The following is a 21,955-nucleotide window of genomic DNA, read 5'->3' as shown; positions in this document are numbered from 1 at the left end:
TAGTATGAAAAAAGAAGATTGATACATAGATATATAGATGGAGTGAGGGATTGATAGATTATGAATTAAAAATTAATTCATAAATAAATAAATAAACAAAGAATCTATTTAATAATCTAACATGAAATAAACAAAAACAATAAAATGAAAGAAAGGAATAAAGAAGATAAATAGATAGATAGAAGGGAAAAGAAATATTAAAATTGGGGAGAGGAGAAAAGGAAAGGAACTTAGAAATGAAAATTCATTGAGGAAGTGGGAAGGAATTAAATTTACGAGAGAAAAAAAAAAAGATAAGAGCGTAAATTAAATAAAATATGACAATACAAAGGAAAACTAAATAAATAATAATAAATTATTTATCATTTAAAATAAAAAACAGGATATTTAGAAAATAAAAGAAATGCTCTCTAAGGCTCTCCAAAGGGGTATTGCTAGGGGTAAATATTTATAACAATTAAGAAAAAATGTGGATTCATCAATATCGGAATGGTGAATCAAAATCAGCTAACACAAAAGCTTTCCAAAAGTAGTTGTAAAGTTGATAGAGGAGTAATTGTTTTTGTTGTAAAAGCTAGCTTCGATCTGCGTTGCAACTTATGTGTTAGCTGCATTTATTGAATTCTTTTAGATTCATTCATATTGTGATTCACCATTCGATAAAAATAAATTTACTAACTTATTTAGTCACAAAATGGCAATAAACTATTTAAAATAATAGCTTTCAGCACCACTGCTAAGAAGGAAGCTCCTAAGACTGTTAAGGCCAATGGTCAAGTATCTTAGGTTATCGGTGCCGTCGTCGATGTCCAATTCGAAGGTGAATTACCTTAAATCTTGAACGCATTAGAAGTTCAAGGAACTTAACATAGATTGGTTTTGGAAGTTGCTTAACACTTGGGTGACTCTAGAGTCAGAACAATTGCTATGGACAGTACTGAAGGTTTGGTCAGAGGTTAGCCCGTCGTTGATACTGGTTTACCCATTTCCGTCCCTGTCGGTCCTGGTACTCTTGGTCGTATCATGAACGTTATTGGTAAAATAATTATTCAACTAATTATTATCCATATAAAAAAATAAATTCACTCATCATTCATTATCTCATCACCTAACAAACAAATACTTCTTGGTGAGTATTAATATACTCTAAACTTTCGATCATCCATCTATCCATCCATCATGAAACATCTCAATCATTAATAAACTTAGTTAGGATACACAAAGCATTGCAAAAAAAAAAAAAAAATATAAAAATATAGCTATGAATCTTCTATCCTATCAATATATCTATCTAAAAAATACATAAAATTTAATTAAATTCCACTCTTAGTTTAGTTATTGATTAAAAGAAATAAATTACAATCTATCAATATAGTTTAAGATACTCAAATAATTCTTCGAACATTCTTTTCACTCCTCAAAATCTTAAATTAATAAGCACATTATTCATACAAATTATCACCATATTTAAAATGAAGCCTCTAGTAGCTCAAATTTTTAGGAAAGAATATGATTTCGCACCAAATTAAAAAAAACATATCTTTCTTACTTTCTATGCATAAATAAGAGAAAGTAAAGAAATTTATTAATTATAGACATAGGTTTAGAAAAAAAAAAATAATTAAGAAAGAAAGAAAAAGTAAGAAAGAAGAAGAAGAAGAATCTTTTACAGTGTTGTTAACACGTTTGACAAAGATTCGTTTAAATATTTATTTTTTTTTTTTATATTTGAGAAAATAATTTAAATAAATTCTTAGAATCAAGAAAAAATAAATAAATAAACAAATAAATTTCTCTGTTTGTGATAATTAATTTAAAAATTTTTGAATTCGAACTCTAAAAAAGGAGAATGTATCTATCTTGATTAAAGCTCTCTTAATTTATAAGCTGAAACGAAATAAATAAATAACTATAGTTGAGTCTTGTATATACAGATACACCAATAGGATTTCAATTTTTGATAAATTTAATAAGAAATCAATAGCTAGAATGATAGATGGAAATTTTTGATCAAATATATTGATTAGCTTAACATGTTAATAAAATAAATAAAGGATAGAATATATGAATATAGAATAAATAGTATTCCTTCCTCTTTTAGAGTGATGGTTAGTTGGTTGAGTTAATTTTGAGATATGAGTGTTTATTTGTTTGTTTACTATTGAGATGATTTTAGAGAAATGAGCATTAAAATAATTTATATAAATTTAATAAAATAGGTGAACCCATCGATTAAAGAGGTCCCATTAAGGCTGCTAAGCTCTATCCTATCCACAGAGATGCTCCCTCTTTCACTGATTAAGCTACTTCTGCTGAAATTTTGGTTACTGGTATTAAGGTCGTCGATTTATTGGCTCCTTACGCTAGAGGTGGTAAGATTGGTCTTTTCGGTGGTGCTGGTGTCGGTAAGACTGTGCTCATTCAAGAACTTATCAACAACGTTGCTAAGCATCACGGTGGTTACTCCGTCTTCGCTGGTGTCGGTGAAAGAACCAGAGAAGGTAACGATCTCTATCATGAAATGATGGACTCTAAGGTCATCAGTGTTAAGGAAGGTGAATCCAGATGTGCCCTCATCTTCGGTTAAATGAACGAACCCCCAGGTGCCAGAGCTAGAGTCGGTTTAACTGGTCTTACCGTCGCTGAATATTTCAGAGATGAAGAAGGTAAGGATGTCTTGCTTTTCGTCGACAATATCTTCAGATTCACTCAAGCCTGTTCTGAAGTGTCTGCCTTGTTGGGTCGTATTCCTTCTGCTGTCGGTTATCAACCTACCCTCGCTACCGATTTGGGTGCTTTATAAGAAAGAATTACCACCACCCAAAAGGGTTCCATTACTTCCGTCCAAGCTATTTACGTACCTGCTGATGATTTGACCGATCCCGCTCCCGCTACTACATTCGCTCACTTGGATGCTACTACTGTGCTTAACAGAGGTTTGACCGAATTAGGTATCTATCCTGCCGTCGATCCTTTGGATTCTACCTCCAGAATGTTAGACCCCATCACCATTGGTGAAGAACATTACACTGTTGCAAGAGGTGTCTAAAAGTTACTCCAAGATTACAAGTCACTTCAAGATATTATTGCCATTTTGGGTGTTGATGATCTTTCTGAAGAAGATAAGCTCGTCGTCGCCAGAGCTAGAAAGGTCCAAAAGTTCCTTTCTCAACCTTTCTTCATGTCTGAAGTTTTCTCTGGTATTCCCGGTAGATTCGTTAACCTTAAATAAAATATCGCTTCTTTCAAGGGTAAATAATTAACTTTATTTTTCATTTTTCAATCTATATTCAATCATTTATTTTAACTAATTCAAAAGCTCTCTTGGAAGGTGCTGGTGATGAATATCCTGAAAGTTGTTTCTACATGAAGGGTGACCTCGAAGAATCTTTGGCTGCTGGTAGAGCTGATGCCTTAAAGTCTAAGTGAAGTAACTTAAGATGAAAAGAGGATTAATCCAATAAATCAATACATGTTTTCAAAATAACAAAATGTGCATAAAGAGTATCTAATTAAAAGATCAGTATTTATTCACAGTGTTTATTTTTGCATATTTGATTATCAATCAACTTACAATTTCTCACACATCATTCATTTGTCTCATCTATCATTCTTTTTATCAATTTTAAATATATGTCTTTTCAGAATAATAAATGAGTTTCATATTTGTAAATTTTTTAAATAAAAACTGATAAACATTTACTAATGCAACCAGCTAACACATAACACGTACATTTATTATTTCTGTTTGAATGAATAATTCGAAAATGAATTAAAATTAAATATAAAATAAAGCTTATTAATTGATTAATAAAGCCATCGTTTTTCAGCAGATTTTCTAATCACTTAACCAATAGTTATCTATATATTACCTTTTATTAACTTAAATTAACTCCTTTTTAAAAAATTTTTCTCAAACAAAGGAAAAGGAAATGAGAAACAAAAAGACATATTTGTGTTTCTAAAATTTAGATGCTACCATTATAAAGTGATAAATATATATGAATTATTAAATTCAAAAAATTATATATAACATAGAAATTTATTTTACCATTTAAATTTATAATATATGTTAGAAAATATATTTTTTTAAAGCTATTTAACGTTAGTCAGTATTGATTAAAAGTCAAAAATATATTTTTTTTAAGAAAAAGTAAATAAATAGTAGATATTTTCAAAAAATATTTTTGATAAATACATTTATTTTGATAGCATTTCATGAAATAAATATTAAAATATAACATTTTTATTTTGATAAGCTAATAAAAATAATTTAAAAAGTGATATAAAACATGAAAAGTAAACTAAGAATTGAAATTATTTTATATTAACTGAGAAAACTAAAAACAATTATGTCTATATTTTTTATTTAATTTTTTATTTATTTATTTTTTAAAATCTTTTATAGGACATATGATAACTATTTAAATAATACGTTAATTATAAATTAATGAAATAATCTAATTTAAATCTCTTCAAATATAGCAACAACTTCATATTATTTATGCAAATATGGCTCAAACAAACTAAAGCTTTCAAATAGTTTATAATAGTAGTTAGTTGGATAATGGTTCATAACATTTAGAACTACTTTAAAATTAACTGTTAAATGAAAAAAAATATATTTTTTTGCATAATTATTTAATAACTTCAAATTTCTTTGGAAAGCTTAGAGTCTATAGCTTCAGATAATGACTTTTGCTCTCTTCTAGATTCAGATTTAGATCTAACTTTATCTTTCTTCTTTTATGTTGATTCAACTTTTCTTAAGTTTGCCATAGCACGAGTTAAAGCCTTTGCTTTAAGAGCAGATTTTAAAGTGACTTCGTCCTTTTTATTCTTAATTTCAGTTCTTTGTTATTCTCTTTCATAAAATTCTTGATAAAGTCTTTAATATTCCTTCTTAAGTTATTCACTCATTTCTTTCTTTTCTTGGCCTTCTTTATAATAAGTATCTCTAGGGAATGGCTTTACAATATTTCTAACATAATAGTGTTTCATTGTTGAAATTGGTAACATTGACTTAATGACAACCTTATCTCCAGTAACGCAAAAGTTTTCAGAATCATGAACTTGATATTTGCTGGTTTTTGATTTAAATTCTTTTGTTTTAGGATACCAATATCTGTAATCAACCTTAACCTAATAATTAAAAATGCAAATTAAAATTTAAATTGTTAAACCATATAAAAAGTAGTATGCTGCAATACAATTCATTAATATATTTCAATTGCAATTTTAGAGCTAAAATAATTATAGAAAATTTTTTTTAGAATTTGTGCTATTTCTAAATGATTTTAATGAAATTTTTCAAATTATTATGATAAGAAGAAGAAAAATTTAATATTTCTATCTCTTATTTGATAATTATTCTATTACAGTGACAGTCTTATCCATCTTTCCGTGCTATATAACTGTTCCGAATAATTCACGGCCAGAGCTCAATAATTTTAAGCCTGTTGCACCATTTCTAATTGGATTAAGTAAATTCCAAACAGATGACATTTCTAATTTACTATGATCTACTAACTTTAAATCTAGCTTTGAGATTTTGATTTAATATATTTAATCAAATTTTTTTTAAGAAAAATCTTATTATTTCTTTATTTGTGGACAAATAAATAGATCTTCTAAAAATTATTATAATCTTCATGCTAAATTCTTTTGAATCTTTATTTTATAATCAATAGTAGATATAAATAAATAAACTTCAGTATTTTATAAATGTGATTACTCACTATACTAAAATACATTTTAATAGAATTAATTGATTTTATTCTTTATCATTACAAGAACTAACACAAAATTATTTTTATCAAATTAGAAGTTTTTATTTAATTTCAATTAATTTAAAATTAATTTTAGAATTAATGAATTTATTTAATATATTTATTAACTTAGTTTCAGAAATATTTAAACTAAAAAGCATTTATTTGTTATATTTTTTAAACAAAATCTTGTTTATTAATATTAGACATATATATTTATTATTTATTTTTTTTAAATATAAACTGAACAGTATATTATTTTAAAAACAAATTTATGGTTTGATAAAATTCTTACAAATTTAATTGATTTATAATCTTATTTTCAAAATATTTTAATTAAATATTATTTTTTGTTAAATATTATCAATGAAATCTTATTAATGTTAATCATATATATGCATTTAACATTTTTATTATTTATTTAATTTAAATTTAACAAAAATTATTTGAAAAAACCAATTTATAATTTGATAAATTTAAAAATAACTTTATGATCAAATTCTTCTCATCCTTGTTACTCAACTAAGTATTTATGAAAGAACTTTTTAAAAATAATAATATTTGTTAACGACTAAAAACACATACTTAAATTAAATTCAGTTTCAAATGTGAGATTTACTATCCAAAATAAATTAAAATGAAATTAGTTGATTAAATTCTTTATCAATGCATAAATTTATTTAAAATTACTTTTGTAAGCTTAGAATTTCCTATGTAATTTGAAACATTTTAAAGCTAATTTTAGGATAATAATTAACTTATTAACTTATTTTCAAATTCATTTTAATTAAAATTATTTTTTTGTAAAATTCATTATTTAAAATAAGTGAATTACCTTTAATCAAATGTATTCAATATTTTTAATATTCTTTTTAATCAAAACCAAACAACAAATTATTTGAAAAACCAAATCATTATTATTATTATTATTGTTATTTGATAGAAATTAAAAATAATTTTATTAATTATAATAAGAATTAATGATTACAAATAAATATTTATTGATAAAAAAAAGAAATCTTTTTTATAAATTATTTTTGTTTTTATTTTTATCTAAATTAATTTTCCGTAACAGTATAATTATTTGAGTTATATACAAATTAGAAATTTAATGATTAATATCTCATAATTAATTTTTCACAAATTTCAATTTGGTTATTTTTTTTAATTGCTTTAATAGTAATTAATTCTAAAATATAAACAAAAAATATACAATATAGCATTATTTATATAAGTTAAATTAAAATGAATATGAGTGATACATTTAATGATAGCTATCACAATGATAAAGTACAAAATAGTTAAAGTAAATATTTTCATTATTCTTATTAGATTTTATCAATATTTTTTAAAAGATAGACCTCCATCATAAAAAAATGTGTAATAAAAAGAGGATTTGTAAACAAAAAATACACCAAATCAAAGATATGATCAGTAGCATCATTAAGAACAGTAAAATACCCATTAAGTCAGCCCTAAATATGATTAAAAGACAAACCACATTGATTATAAATAAAATAATTAAAATGAAAATTAATAAAGATATTAGACTGATAGTTTTGTTGATTAAACACCCTTTAGCTAAAATTACGAATAATTAGATAAATCTTCTTAGATAAATGAGTAATCAGAAATGTAAAATAGTTAAATTTAGTTTTGCTTCTTTTGTATAAAATTTTTTTTTCTATCTAAAACTAGGGTTCATGCTGATAAAAATAACAATACTAACAACAACAACATTTTAGATGATTTGAATACAAATAGAAATAATTAAAAAAATGAAAAAGTTGAAAACAATAATTTTAGTTAAATATAACAAGAAAGAAACCGCTCTAAAGGAGATAACAATTCTAAACCTGTATCTAATAACTCGTTTGATTAAAGGTAGGTTTAGATAGAACAGTAAATCAAATAAAATTAAAATTTGAGGGAGTAGTTAAAGGAAATGGCAACTATGCTTGACCAAATTATAGAAAAAGAAAAAGAATAAAGACAATAGAAATACAATTAAAACAATAAAAATATTGAAAATGAATAGATAAAATAAAAGAAAAAGGAATTATAAAAGCAGCAAGAAATTATCTCTTAAAATAGAATAATTATTTAGCAAAAGAAGCGTCAATTAGATTTTAATTTTGATATGAATAGGTAAGTTACTTTAGATTTTTATAACTTATGTGTATGTAATAAATGAGTTTATAAATAAAAGGATTACAGAAAAAGAAAATGAGGTTAAAAGACTTAAAAAATAATTGGAAGAAATTCTTTCAGAAAAATAGGGATTAAAAAGAATACAAGAAGAACAGAAAAAGGCAAAAATGGAATTTGAAAGATAAGAGTATAAAGATTAGGTAAATTATTTATTTCATTTTTGAATGAAAGTAAATTATTATTTTTAAAAATTAGCTAGAGGTAGTTAGAAAATAGTTTTATAATGTAAGAGAGGAGAATCAAAGACTGCAGGAAGAACTGCAGTAAAAAGATAGAGAATTGAAAAAATATATTGATGAATTAAAGTTAAGAACTGAAAAAATAAGAACAGTAAATATGAAAATCAAAGAGTAATAGAGAAAGAAACCTAATTAAAGTGAAAAGGAACCTGATCCTGATGAAGATGTAAATTTAATTACTAAATCAATAAAAAAAAATAGTTTTATTCAATATTTAGATTTCAGAGGAGGGTTTATAAATTTTAGAAGAAAGAGTTAGAGATTTGGAAAAGGAAAAAAAAGATTTAGAAATACTTTTTGTAGAGAAAATGAAAGCTTTAGAAAGAGAAAGGAAATAGCAACAAAACTAAGCAGATAAAAAGTTATTAATCCTAAAAGAAAGAGAAAAAGTATAAAAAGAATTATTTTAGTTTTACTTTTTAGCAAAAGAATTAATTCTGAATATTATTTTAAAAAATAATCACACAATTTCTCATTATTATTTTTAGAAATAGCTACTTTTTTCTTTTACAAATTACTTTTTATAGTAGAATTTCAAGTTATTTTTATCTAACATCTATTTAATATTACTATTAATATTTTTATTTTCTAAAATAATAATATATTAAGCAATTTTTTTTTTTTAATTTTTGAAAATTAATTTAAAAAAGAACATTTTTGCTTTTTTATGTGTTTAATTTATTATTTAATTAAAAATTAATTCTTTTAAAAAATTATTTAGAATTTAAAAGTTACTACAATGAAGATAAAAGAAATATCTAAATTTATCAAGGCTACCGCTCTTGAAAATGAGAAGAGTAAATTAGCTTTAAAAACTTAATTTATATTAAATTTTTTATTTATTGTACTATAAAAGGATCTTAAATGTAAAATTAGCAGCTGAGCTAGTTAGAACAAGATAATTTAAATGTATTTTTAATTATGTCTGATTTTAATTTTTAAATAAATAATTTGTAAATTAGATGAATGCCAGGCATAGACCGAGTGTAGGATCACAAAATAAACTCCCCTAAAACTGAAAATACTATTTTATTTAATATTCATAAGAGGTTTTTTAAGTTGTTTTTGGATATTTGAATAAAAAAATAAATAAATCATTAACTAAATATTTATGCAAATAAATAAATAATTTCATTTGTATTGGTTTTATTGATATAATTTAGTTTTCAATTTTAAAAAAGGATTGAATTAATTTATAATTTAAAAAAACTTGATAATCTAGTTAAAAAAATTCAAAGAAAAATTTAATTAATTAAACAAGAAATTAATTCAGTAGATTATATTTATTTAATATTGAAATTTTTGTAAATAGTTTATGAACAAAAAATCATTCATTTTTTTTTACTTGAATGTGACATTTTAGAATTAAAGTAACTTTACAATAATATTTTTATTCTTTATTTTAATCACAATTATTTATTTTTATCAATTAAAAAATTATACTTTAAAATATATTTAATAAAAGTTTAAATGAACATAAACAAATCAAGAACTAATTTAATATCATCACGCTTTATTAATAATTTTTAAATGTATTTACTTAGTTAATAATTTTTCAATTTTATGATTTTTTATGATTATTTAAGTGTTAAAAGTTAATCATAAATACATAAATTATTAGCGATTATAAATTTCAAGTGATAAATTTAATATATTTATAGGAATATTTGATATCAAAATTCATTATTTTTAAGATTTTATGAGAAAAAAATAGCTTTTAAAAAGAATAAATGATTAAATTTAAAATAAAGTGTAGCATTTAGATGAAAAAAAAAAAAAATTGATGGTTTTTTTGAGTTGAGCCAAAGGTAAAATAACTTAATAGATGGTAATGGACAAAATTTTAATTATTTACTTTTCTTAACTAGTAAATTTCAAAATTATTATTTTATATGAATACAAACAACTCACGAGCACTGAATTTTCAATAGTTTTAAATAATTTCGCCTTCTCATAACTTAAAAATAAAAACTAAGTCATCTTTCAAATATTAAATAAATTGTAATAAAAAATTGATAAAACTTAAAAATTAATTAAAGAAAAAAAGATACATAAAATGGCTCAGAGATTATTTAAAACTCTTTCGTCTAATTTAATTATACCTAATAATGTGGCTGAAGGAGTTGGTGCTAGAATATTTAGATTAATTGGTGATTAAAAAGCAGTTAAAGTGTTAGATCCTTTTATATTGTTTGATTAGTTTCACATGAAGAGACCACTCGGATTACCTGACCATCCTCATTTTGGAATGGAGGCAGTCACTTATATGCTATAGGGCACTATTCTTCATGAAGACTTTACTGGAAACAAAGGAACCTTAAAGCCAGGAGAAATATAATAGATGATGGCTGGAAAAGGTATTGTTCATGCAGAGATGCCTGGATCATTTGAAGAAGAAACAGTTGGGTTCCAAGTCTTTGTTAACTTAGACGAAAAGAATAAGAACAGAGATCCTTACTACAAAGAGTTCAACTCTGATAAGGCTTAATATTTTAATGTTTAAGATGCTTTAGTAAAAGTGATTGCTGGAAATTCATATGGAGTTACTGGTCCAGTATAAACATGTACTCCTATTTTTTATCTTGACATACACCTTCCTAAAAATTACTACTTTGAGTAGACTGTACCTGACCATTACCAGGGGCTAGTTTACTTGTATGATGGAGAGGCAAGAGCAGGGCAAAACTAAGTAAAAATATAATAATATCAGGCTGCTTCTTTTGAAGTTTAATAAGAAAACACAATAAATCTAAAATCTGGAAATTAAGGAGCTAAACTTGTAGTGTTAGCAGGAAAACCAATACATGAATAGGTTTTTAACAATAATTAATTCTTTTATCATAACAATAAGGATGGATTAAAATAGATATTAGACAATTACGTTTAAATGAAAAATGGGTTTGAAAATTGTAAGATTTGGAGCTCAAAAATTTAAAATTCTATTCCTGAATAAAATAGATAGGAATATTTAGGCCTTTTATTTGCCCACAAGGATTGATAATAAAAATTATTTATTTTATTCAGCAAATTATGATTTTAAAACAATTAATTGATAAAATATCAGTGTGGATTTAATTAATTATTAGAATTTTTTTATATTAATTAAAAAATATTCAATACATTTTTTTATTAATGTTGGACTATCTATTTTATTATGATTTTATGCTAATTTTATATTTGTTTGAATAATTATTGGTAGTTGTTTTACAGAAAAAGGAGGCCTTCCTACTTTTTTAAAAAATTTGTATTATTTTATATCGATAAGTGAAAGTCAAAAAAATCTTATTAAATAAAAAATTAATTAATAAATGATATCTTATTACTTCAACTTATTAATCAATATTTTATTATTATTATTATTATTATTATTATTATATAAAGAAAGATTCTGTCTGTATAATTGAACTGACACAAAAAATTAAATTTATAGAAATATTTTTTATTTTTTTCTGAGGATTTTAAGAAATTCAACGAACAAAAAATCAAAACTAAAGGTTGATGAGCACGAATAAAGAAAATAAAGAAATAAAAGATGCTTGGTTAAAGGACACTAATAATGCCGAGTATATTAAGTTTATCAATGGTGCTTTTGGTGTTGTAAGAATAGATTCATGCATTTAAAACCATTTATTAATAATTTTTGATAAAGTAAAAGAATCCTAAAGCAAATTAAACGATAGAACCAGTATAAATAATCGAAAAAAGAGAAGAAGAGAAAAAGAAGTACCTCCTTGAAGAAGAAAAGGTTGGAGGAGAAAACTTTTATATTTTGAAGATAGGTAAAAAAATAAATTTTACTATAAAATAAATTACAAACCTATAAAACTTATATTTGAAAAGGTAAAATTGGTGGAAGTAAGTTAGAGAGACCTGTTTTATTTAGAAAATCAAATTTAATCCAAATAAGTAGATTAGAATGAGTGAGTAAATGAAATTAATTTGTTTGTTTTTTAAATAAATAGAATAATCAGGCAATAAGCCTGTCGAAAAAGACTTAGGAAGAATTTAAAAGCTTGAAAATGGAGAAGTAAATTTATTTATATATTTATTTGCTTATTTACCACTCTTATAATATCTGTTTTTATTAACATATTTTTATTCAAATAACTTATTTTCATAGAACAAGTTTACAGGAAAACATGCGAATAAAATTGTTCTAAATGCAAGTGTTTTAAAGGAGGGATCAGACAAGCCTAGATAAATATATATTTTATGCGAAAATAAGACTATTAGTGATAAGATTTTATCCTATACTATTTAAAACAAGGTCTTAAAGAGTTTCACTCTTATAAAGTAAGATGTTGCTCCTAGATTTAAATACTTCTTAGCTAATAGATTTAGATAAAGTATCAAAAATTACGCAAATTATTTAAAAGCTTAGGAAGAAAATAATAAAAGCTAATAGAAGAAAACCTTTGAAACTATTTTTAAAGGATTTGATAAGAAATGCATATCTGAAGTAATTTAAAAATGGAAATAAGAATCTTAATTAGCAGATAAAGCTGAAAAAGACACTCAATTAAAAGAGTAGATAAAATTAAGAAATCAAGAAAAAGAGAGAAGATGGTAAATATTAAAATCAAGTGAAGTCTTAAAGTAAGTTGATAGGCGCAATTTGAAAACTGCTATGAACAAAGCTATTTTCTCTGCTAGACAAAGAGAAATGGAAGAAAAAGAAGCTGAAAGGGCTGAAAGAGTTAAAAGAACTAAAAATGAAAAGAAATTACATTTGTAATTCAGCCAACTTATTTTATCCTCAGCATTAAGAATGGTAAGACCGATACTTGATGTCTACTATATAGTGAATAAAAATATAGTTACATATGATTAATATGAAAAGCGTAATGAGGATGCAATTATTGTGAATAAAGGATAATAAGCTGCTCCTTCAGAGTTAGTCAGAAAAATAAATGGCTAAAATTTTTAAAAGCAACCTGAATAAGATGAGCTATTTTAAATGGTTTTCACTGCTAAAATGCATTCAAAAATGAGTGATAATAGCTATCTATGGAATCTTTAACCTTATGATGGATTCTAAACCACTAGCTAAGTAAAATATTTATTCTTAAACCAAAATATTTCTTTTCTTTTTAAAAAGAAGTAAGCATCTCCAAAATTAAACTAAAATAGAAGTATATCATTTCAAAAATGAATTATATAATTTCAAAAATGAATTATATGATTTTAGCAAATTTTTTTCTACAAATTAAGCATGAAAAAACACTACTTTTAATATAATTTTTTAATTTATTAAATCAATTTTAAAATAAGTAATTGTAAGATGATACAATAAAATTCGGTGATTTAGATTCATGTGAAAAAGACACATTAAAAATTAGTCTTTACGATGAAATGAATAGACAAAAGTAATATATTACTTTTGTTACTGTTTCTGACTTAATTAGTGCTTAAACAACAAGTAAATAAATTTTATTAAAAAATATTTTTATCTAAAATAATAATAAATAAATAATAAAAGCTAAATAGATTTGGTTAAACTTCTCTTTAGAATCAATGAAAAACTTCAATACAAAAATATTGTTGAAAGCTAACATATTTAGGACACCAACAATAAAAAGTTAAACTCATAGCTCCTTTGATGACTTCTTAGATATATTTGGTTCAAAGCAATTCGAAATGGTTGATCCTATTTATTTAATTCGTCTAAAAAACCTTTCTCTTATTAGATCCTCTTGGATTTACTTTTTAGAAAAACTGATCGATGAAGGTCTTGGTTCAAATAGCTCAATCAAGCTTTTACAGTTTTTAATTGATGCTATCGAATAGAAAGATCAAGTTGAGTATCCTTAGGATATATCAGATCGTAATTATTTTTAAATGAAATGCAAAAATTTTAATTTTAATTTTTATTAAGCTCTGATTTATAAGGATTTCAGAAAAATATTCTATGAGTCTATATCTATGTACTTGACCTCAGCTTATGCTAAGACAGTAAATTTGATATAAATAATTTATAATATTTCATCAGTGTTAAATTATTTTATTTTTATATAGGTCTTGCAATAAGAAGATCATTAACAAGAACTTCTCGAAAAGATTGGTGAGCCTGATTCTAAATACATCCATAAAATTATTAAAGAAATTTAGAAAACTAAAACTTAAATTAGCTATGAAGATCTTAAGAGACTTTTTATTTACGGTGTCCCCAGCAGATTTAGATGCCTCTATTGGTCCAATTTCCTTTAAATAAATAACATTATTTAAGATGATATTGTAATATTATTTTTAATCAAAAAACTTATTAAATTTAAATGATATTTTATAAAAGCAAAGAACATCTGATGGTTTTGTAAGTGATTCTGATGATTTAGTAAAGAGATATGAATATTATTAAAAATTACCTGAAATAGATTGCTCTAAGTCCTTCCTAGATTAGGATGAATATGAAATTATGGGTAAGTGGCATGCAGATAATTTAGAGTAAATTCTTAGCGCATTCACCAGCTACTTGAAGTATCACAGAATAGTAGATTTAACTTATGAAGATAGGTTGAGATACAATTTATATAGATTTATATAAAGAATTTATATTTGTTTGTATCCTACTTTCATGAAAACCGAAGATAATTTGCATGCAGGTTTCTTCACTTATGACAAGCAAAAGTCAAAGTTGTAAATGTCATTGAAAAAAATAGATTTAAATGACTTTACTTAGGATGAATAAAATCAAAAGGAATAAATTATTAGAGCAGAAATATTTTGGTTTTCTGTTGCATTCTATAATCTTTATTTTAAGCAATTGGTAGTTATGGAGAATGAATAAGGATTACAAGCTATGAAGAAAAGAATTGCTATCGGTATTGTAGCCTATGAAACTATGTTAAACCCTCATTCAAAGCTAATGATATAATAGAATTAGTTGTAAGATGCGATTAAGTATTAATGGTTTAAATAAAGCACTAATTTCTTCTAGAATACTTTCTAGAGCTTCAATTTCACTAAAATTTTAGATATTGTTGTATTTGAATTTGGTATGAATTTAATGGACGGATTCGAAAATGCAGTCTTAGCATGCTTTATCACTCTTTTAGATAGAATCAAATTAGATGGTATAATTAATCAATCTTAACTTGAAAATGCATTTATTACAGAAGGCTTGTTTTTATAGTAGAGTTTCTTTGTGGATCTTTACAAAAACATTTAAACTATCCAAAAAGGATTTGATGCACAATTGATTGAAAATTAATTACATAATTTGAATTTCAATCAGTTCGGAGACCTCTATCTACCAGAAGAAGATAATGAGAAAAATTTGAAGATTGACAAAGAAATATTGGAAACTTTGCAAACTTCTAATAATAGAACTCTAGACTTAGGAAATCACCCCTAAGGAAATGAAGCAGGCTAATAAAATTAAAATTTATCTCCTTAGAAAAAGCAAAGAATTGTAAACGTTAAATCTCCATTTTAGGTAAGAAAAGATTTTGTTGAATAAGATAGTGAGGAAGAAAAAGATAAACTCAATCCTATAAAGGATTACCTTGTTTCTCACAAAGTGAAATTCGATGAAGAATTAATAAATAAAAAAAATGAACGCAAACCGCATACCCCTCCTATGATTCTTTGATCTTCTTTATAAAATAATTATAAAAATATAATAAAAATCAATTATAAAATAGTTCCAACTTGTTAAATTTGATTAAATTTTACAAAATTTATATTTTTATTGAATTTTACTTATTTTTTTTTAAATAGATAAAATATTATTTTATATCCTTAAAATCTTTTATGATATTAATTAATAAAAGTATTATTTTATGATTTTTTAACTCTAAAAGTATTCACTAAAAAGTCTAAATTCTAACCTTATAAATTTTACATATTAAGCTAGATAATTTTAATTTAATGAATTTGATTTATTTTATTTGTTTAATTTATTTGATATATAAGTAAATTTTATTTATTAATTTATTAAAATTTTATTTTGTAAGTTTGATTTGAGATGGAAATAGTTCGTTAAATACATCAAATAACATCTTTGAAATCTCCATATTTTAAAGAGATATCGATCATTAAATAAATATAAATAAAAAAGATAAGGCACTTATTAATATGAACAAATAATAACCCATTTATAATAAGGAAAAAAGATAATTTAAATGACAAATAAAATATTTAACAGTAATATTCTTTAAATGAAATTAATTTAAATAAATAGTTAATAAATAAATGAAAGAAAGTGTTTATTTTATGAGTAAAAGAAAAATTTAGAATTTTATAAAAATATTTAAAAAATAAAGAACAAATTAATTTTAATAATCATCTTAAATCTTCAAAAGGAACAGGCTTAAACTTTTCAAGATTTTAAGGTTCATTTAAAGATGCTAAAAATGTATAAATAGATCTGAGGTGAATTTCGAAATTAGATATTTTGTTTGAATTCATTAAATAAATTAAACTAAAATTTTCATAAAAGTCTTGGGCAAGTTCTCTTAATATTTATTTGAATTTTTTTATTTTATCTGTTTCTTACTTGAAAGTAGTAAACGCTTTTATGAAGGTAGTTTTGTTGTCCAGTTTAGCATCAAATTATAGCCAGTCTTAAAAATCTTTTTTACCTTATGAGTCTTCTTTTAGCATTTCATTGCTTAATCTATCTTGAAAATGAGGATTATACATTATGAACCTGATCAACGTGCAACCAAAATTTTTAAATACATTTTTATGTTTACTTTATCTATACTTATTCTCTGAATCTTTCTTTTGTCTTTTTTGTTTTATTGTTTTATTGACTAAGTTAACTTTTCTAGTATAACTATTACTTAGAGAATCTTATTAATTGCTATTTAAGTTAGAACTAAGGTTTTTAACATCACTAATGCCTCCATCAAAATCACAACTTATTTCATTGTTCTAAGATTAATTGTGAGTTTGCTGTTTGATAACATCTTTTTGCATTTATTATTTCTATTCGAATTTTTAATTATTTGTAATTTATTTTGGTTAATAAGTGTTTGAGTTATTTATTACATAGTTAGTATTTTCATCTAATTCTTGAGCACTTTTAGGGTAATTTTCATTTATAAATTATCCGTCAGATTAAGCATCATCGCTTTGAGCATCAAAATTTGGCTTTATTTATTAATCAATTAAACAAAAGCTATTCAAATCTATTATTTAACCCTATAATTATGAATTCTAAATGCACTTTGAATAGTCTAAATATCTCTAAAAATTGTTTTTGTCTACATAAAATTTAGACCTAGCAAGCTGAGATTGATTTATTAATTGCGCATTATTCCTAATAAATGACATATTTTCCAGCTAATTATTCTTAATATTATTAAACTATTAGAGTTAATTTTACACAGAAACCTACGCTTAATCCTAGAGTTCATCATAGAGTACAATACTTTTATTCATTTCCCCTCCTTAATTAAGGAATTTATTTATTTTGAGACCATTCGTCAAGCTGCTTTTTAGAAATTCTTACTAAATATTACTTTAATAACTTTTCTATGAATCTATCATATTACAGATACTATAAAGAAAAGAATTTTAAACTTAAGCATTTTGGTTAATATAAACATCACCATTTTCATCCAGATAGTTAGACTTAATCATCTAAAACTAGCCTACATAACCTTAATTTACTTAATTAATAGCGACCTAATTGACCTAATGATCTCTTTATTGAAAATTGTTAGTATTTATTGATATACCTAAAACACGCGCCTGAAAAGAGCTATCTTCGTTTTTACATTATATATTGTTTTATACAGGCATTTAGTTATTACCGCTTAAATGCTACTAAAATATTTATTTCTACGTATCGTTAGGTTTTAATTTTAAATTGAGTTACTTACCAAACATTTTAAATACAATTTGATTTCTACTAATTTATGTTTGTTTATACTATTAATTCCTATTCAGGTTAAGATATAATTAAAGTTAAATAATCTATGTATGTATTTATATGTATCTTATTATAAAGAATATTGCAAAAGACAATCTTCTAATTCTAAAATTCACATTAAAAAATTAAATCAAAATCTAGCTTTTTTCAATTTTCCATATTTTTTTATAGATTTAAGAAGCAAATAAGTGCTCCTTAAATCGTAAATTTTATTAATATCCTAAATAAATTTCAAAAATAGTAATCTCTTGATAAAATAGAAACAATTAGTTATTAATTATCACATAACAACCTCTTTCAAATAAATTAAACAATGCATGAATAGTAACATAAAAGAATAAATTAAAATTATTTTTATCTAAATTAAAAGTTTATAATCATATTCTCTAATTTTAATTAAGCTTCTTAAACTTAATCAAAATAGTTATATACTTAAAATGCTGATATGAAGCAGAAGTTGTATTTTAAAACATATTCTTGTAATTCATATGATTAATCTCTATTATAATAAAATAGAATTTAATTCACATTTTAGGTTTTTTGATGAAACTTACTTTAAATAAATATACAGAATTTTGAATATAAAATGCAATTCAAATAGAAAAATTATATCTTACCTACATATTCATTAATTTATAGTGGCTATGAGATCAATAAGTTATAATTCATAAGCAGTAATTTAATTAATCAATTCTGAAGAAAAATTTAACACTAAATATAGATTAGCGATTCAATATTATAAAATATAAAAAAATTTAAGAGTTGTTCATTTCTTAATTTGAAAGTGTTATGTAAAAATAGTAAAAATCTATGTGTAGAATTACAAATATTATAAGAATGATGTTAAAGAGATACTGGTTAATTATTAAGAAGTCTGACGATGTTATGATTACAATAGTTTAAATATAGAAAATATTTAAGAGTAGCACATATTAAAAAAATAATATATGCTCTTTTTTTCTTTATATTTTATTTTTCATTAAGTTGAGATGAAGAATAATTTTTAGAAATTTAAATATTTTTCAATAATAAATTAGTTAATATATTAATTTAATTTAAATAAAGAGTTTTTGAATCAACTATATATTATAACTTCATAGAAAGAAAGCTTTAGTTTTTATTAAATTTGATAAGAGGTGACAGGAAATTAAAAAATTATGATAAATTTATTTTTATAAAAAAATTATAAAATTGTTATTTTTTTAGTTTAAAAAATATTTGAAATTATTTTTTTTAGTTAATCTTTGATGATCAGATAATAATTAAATAAATTAAAACAAACACAACTAACTTAACTACTTTTTTTAAGTTTTCAAAAATAAACAACATATTGATTAAAGTTTTATATAATAAATTAGATAATATTTCAAACAGGTTTGAATCTTTCTAATGAATCTGGGTTATTAATAGCAGCGAGATATGTATGGATAGACCTAAGATGGATTTCCATATCGCTTATCTTTTTAGAGTTGATCAAATAAATAAAAGAAAAATTTTCAAAGAAATCTCTGCTAAGCTCTCTCAGGAGAGCTTTGTATTCCCTAATATTTTCAGGATCACTTTTAAAGGTAGTCCAAGCAATCTAAAAATCTTTCTTACGTTCTAACTTAATTTCTGATTATAGCCAGTCTTAAAAGCCTTTTTATTTTTATGCATCTTTGTTAAGCTCTTGAATTACTCTATCCTAAAAGTATTGGTTATAAATTATAAAACGCACTAGAGTACCTCCGAAATTTTTGAATACATTTTTGTGCCTGCTTTATCTGTATTGAGAGCCTTTTTGTGCTTTTTTTTATTATTAAGAAGTGACTGCTGGTTTTATTTTAGGAGGACTTTTTTTAGCAGGATACTCATCATCTGAGTGAGGATATTGATAATCTTAGAAGGCGTTGTCTTTATACAAGAATGGCTCAATTGTTAATCCTTAATTTTAGCTTTCTTTCATACTCTAAGGAACATTGTTATTGTTATTATTATTATTATTACTATTGGAATGATTGTTGTTATTATTATTATTATTATTATTGCTAATATAATCGCTATTAAGATTGCTACTGCTACTGTTCTTATCATTCATTTCCATTTTAACATTACTAGAAAAATTAGAATTATTATTATGATTGTGAGAATCTTTTTATTATTTTTTGTGATCATCAGTAAAATCAAAAAAATCATAATGTTTAACTTCTAAGTCAGGCTCACTAAAAGTTTCTATTCTCCTATCAATTAGGCTGATTGGTAATATTTACTTGTAATTAGCATTTGAGTGTTTCATCATATTTTCATTCTAAAATTAAGTTAAATTGACAGAAACTAAATTATTCATTTATTATCTCACTGAGGAACTCTAATCTAAGAGAATGTCATCATACATTCTTCTATTAATTGATTTGGACATCAATTAATTTTTGAAATTTTATTTAGAATTGTTATCCATTTCAAAAGAGCATGTCATTTCTATGGGTAGATTAAGGTCATTTGGGTTCATTAAATTATTCTAATTTTTATTGTCATCAAATAAACTTCCTTAAAGGTTATTGGTTAACTACTTTCCGCTTACATTAATGCTATTAGTATTATTAAACATAACATTATCTAATTCCTCAAAATCTTCATGCTTAGGCAAATCAAAGTATTGAGAAACAATAATATCACCATTCTAGTTTATTGCTGTATCTTTTTTAATTTTAAATCCACCTACGCTCACTTAAGACATATTTGTTGGTTACCTATTTAAATCATAAAATCTACTATTATTACGACCCATACTAAAAGTCATATTGAGTGCAAACTGATCAAATTTGATACTTTAAGAAGCTAGGTTTCCAAATGTAGCAGAATCTACTCTACCTAAGTCATTGTAATTAATATAATTCATTTAAATGGCAAGCAAATTACTAGTTTTAATATTATTTTAAATATATATATTCTTTATAATTATTTCGCTAAATCTATTTATTCTTTTCTTGAAAAATAGATAGAAGATTTTAAACTTTGATAATATAAAAATTAATAAATAAAATAATTAAAATTCATATGCATGATTAGGGATATTTAAGCGCTTAAATTTCTTTTTTTAAAGTGTCTATCTAAGAAATTATAAGTACAACTTGTATGCATCAAATATTTTAGTATTCATTTTTAAATTGAACGAAATACAGCAAATATTAATCCCTCCTTTCTATGCTTTTTATAGTTTAACAGGATAGAAGAGATAAACTTCCAAAAGAAAAGAATTTATATATTTTTTTTTAAGAGAAAAATTAAGTTAAAGTGTCTAAGAACTTTTAAATTGAAAAAATGAGATATTTCCTAAAAAGTTAATTTCTCAATAATTAAAAATAATAATAACTACCAAATTACCAAATAGAGTATTCTTTATATTTTAATCATTATAAATTATTATAAAAGAAATCAAATTAAAAGAAATTTACATTATATAATAAACTAAAATGTGATTAAAATGGTGATTGACAAACAAAAATAAATTAATTATGTGGTATAAGTAAAAACTAAGAAATGACTGATTTTAATATTGATATAATAAAAATTTACTTATATATTTTTATAAAATTATTTTTGAGCAAATAAATAAAAAACAAAAAAATAAATTTTAGATTATTTTAAAGTTAAAAAGAATATTGTAAAAAATTACAAAAAAATGCTTAAATTGATAAAATTGACTTTAAAAAAATATAATAAAAGTGTCTAAATTATTAATTTGATCTTTAAAATAATACTTGAATAAAATTCAATTTTAAAGAATGTAAAGAATATTTAATATATAATGATGAGTCTAATATTTTTAATTGATTTTGCATTCATTGGTGAGAATTAGTTGAAAAAATTAAAATTACATA

At 23.2% G+C, this 21,955-nt stretch overlaps 7 protein-coding genes across 7 annotated transcripts; 3 read left to right on the top strand and 4 right to left on the bottom strand. All coding sequences in view use genetic code 6, as the record gives it.

Moving 5' to 3' along the window:
• Positions 1-403: 403 nt before the first annotated feature.
• On the top strand, positions 404-3,429 carry TTHERM_00585260 (ATP synthase F1, beta subunit; the record flags this gene model as incomplete). The annotated part of the gene is made up of 4 exons (XM_001032631.3): positions 404-440; positions 722-1,036; positions 2,220-3,251; positions 3,320-3,429. The coding sequence occupies 4 exons, from the start codon at positions 404-406 to the stop codon at positions 3,427-3,429; spliced, it is 1,494 nt and encodes a 497-aa protein (XP_001032631.2).
• A 1,221-nt stretch (positions 3,430-4,650) lies between these two features.
• TTHERM_00585250 (30S ribosomal protein S17) lies at positions 4,651-5,505 on the bottom strand (the record flags this gene model as incomplete). Its single annotated transcript, XM_001032630.3, has 2 exons — positions 4,651-5,142; positions 5,380-5,505. The coding sequence occupies 2 exons, from the start codon at positions 5,503-5,505 to the stop codon at positions 4,651-4,653; spliced, it is 618 nt and encodes a 205-aa protein (XP_001032630.1).
• A 1,418-nt stretch (positions 5,506-6,923) lies between these two features.
• Positions 6,924-9,237, top strand: TTHERM_00585240 (hypothetical protein; the record flags this gene model as incomplete). Its single annotated transcript, XM_001032629.2, has 9 exons — positions 6,924-7,074; positions 7,124-7,403; positions 7,467-7,916; positions 7,978-8,119; positions 8,175-8,384; positions 8,437-8,607; positions 8,940-9,015; positions 9,075-9,127; positions 9,181-9,237. The coding sequence occupies exons 1-9, from the start codon at positions 7,014-7,016 to the stop codon at positions 9,235-9,237; spliced, it is 1,500 nt and encodes a 499-aa protein (XP_001032629.2). The 5' UTR covers positions 6,924-7,013.
• Positions 9,238-10,751: 1,514 nt separating this feature from the next.
• TTHERM_000585239 (transmembrane protein, putative) lies at positions 10,752-11,060 on the bottom strand (the record flags this gene model as incomplete). The annotated part of the gene is made up of 1 exon (XM_012799646.1): positions 10,752-11,060. The coding sequence occupies one exon, from the start codon at positions 11,058-11,060 to the stop codon at positions 10,752-10,754; it is 309 nt and encodes a 102-aa protein (XP_012655100.1).
• A 656-nt stretch (positions 11,061-11,716) lies between these two features.
• On the top strand, positions 11,717-15,806 carry TTHERM_00585230 (hypothetical protein; the record flags this gene model as incomplete). The annotated part of the gene is made up of 10 exons (XM_001032628.2): positions 11,717-11,815; positions 11,868-11,997; positions 12,059-12,124; positions 12,181-12,245; positions 12,339-13,268; positions 13,490-13,637; positions 13,698-14,042; positions 14,094-14,170; positions 14,234-14,452; positions 14,508-15,806. The coding sequence occupies 10 exons, from the start codon at positions 11,717-11,719 to the stop codon at positions 15,804-15,806; spliced, it is 3,378 nt and encodes a 1,125-aa protein (XP_001032628.2).
• A 692-nt stretch (positions 15,807-16,498) lies between these two features.
• Positions 16,499-18,184, bottom strand: TTHERM_00585220 (hypothetical protein; the record flags this gene model as incomplete). Its single annotated transcript, XM_001032627.2, has 1 exon — positions 16,499-18,184. Exon 1 carries the CDS (start codon positions 18,050-18,052, stop codon positions 16,499-16,501), a length of 1,554 nt encoding a protein of 517 aa, XP_001032627.2. The 5' UTR covers positions 18,053-18,184.
• Positions 18,185-19,461: 1,277 nt separating this feature from the next.
• Positions 19,462-20,973, bottom strand: TTHERM_00585210 (hypothetical protein; the record flags this gene model as incomplete). The annotated part of the gene is made up of 1 exon (XM_001032626.3): positions 19,462-20,973. The coding sequence occupies one exon, from the start codon at positions 20,971-20,973 to the stop codon at positions 19,462-19,464; it is 1,512 nt and encodes a 503-aa protein (XP_001032626.1).
• Between the last annotated feature and the right edge of the window lie 982 nt (positions 20,974-21,955).

Source organism: Tetrahymena thermophila (assembly GCF_000189635.1).
Source record: "Tetrahymena thermophila SB210 genomic scaffold scf_8254444, whole genome shotgun sequence".
In the NCBI taxonomy this organism is placed as follows: Eukaryota; Ciliophora; class Oligohymenophorea; order Hymenostomatida; family Tetrahymenidae; genus Tetrahymena; species Tetrahymena thermophila.
Note: the sequence above shows the minus strand (reverse complement) of the source record. Positions and strands in the feature narration are given on the sequence as shown.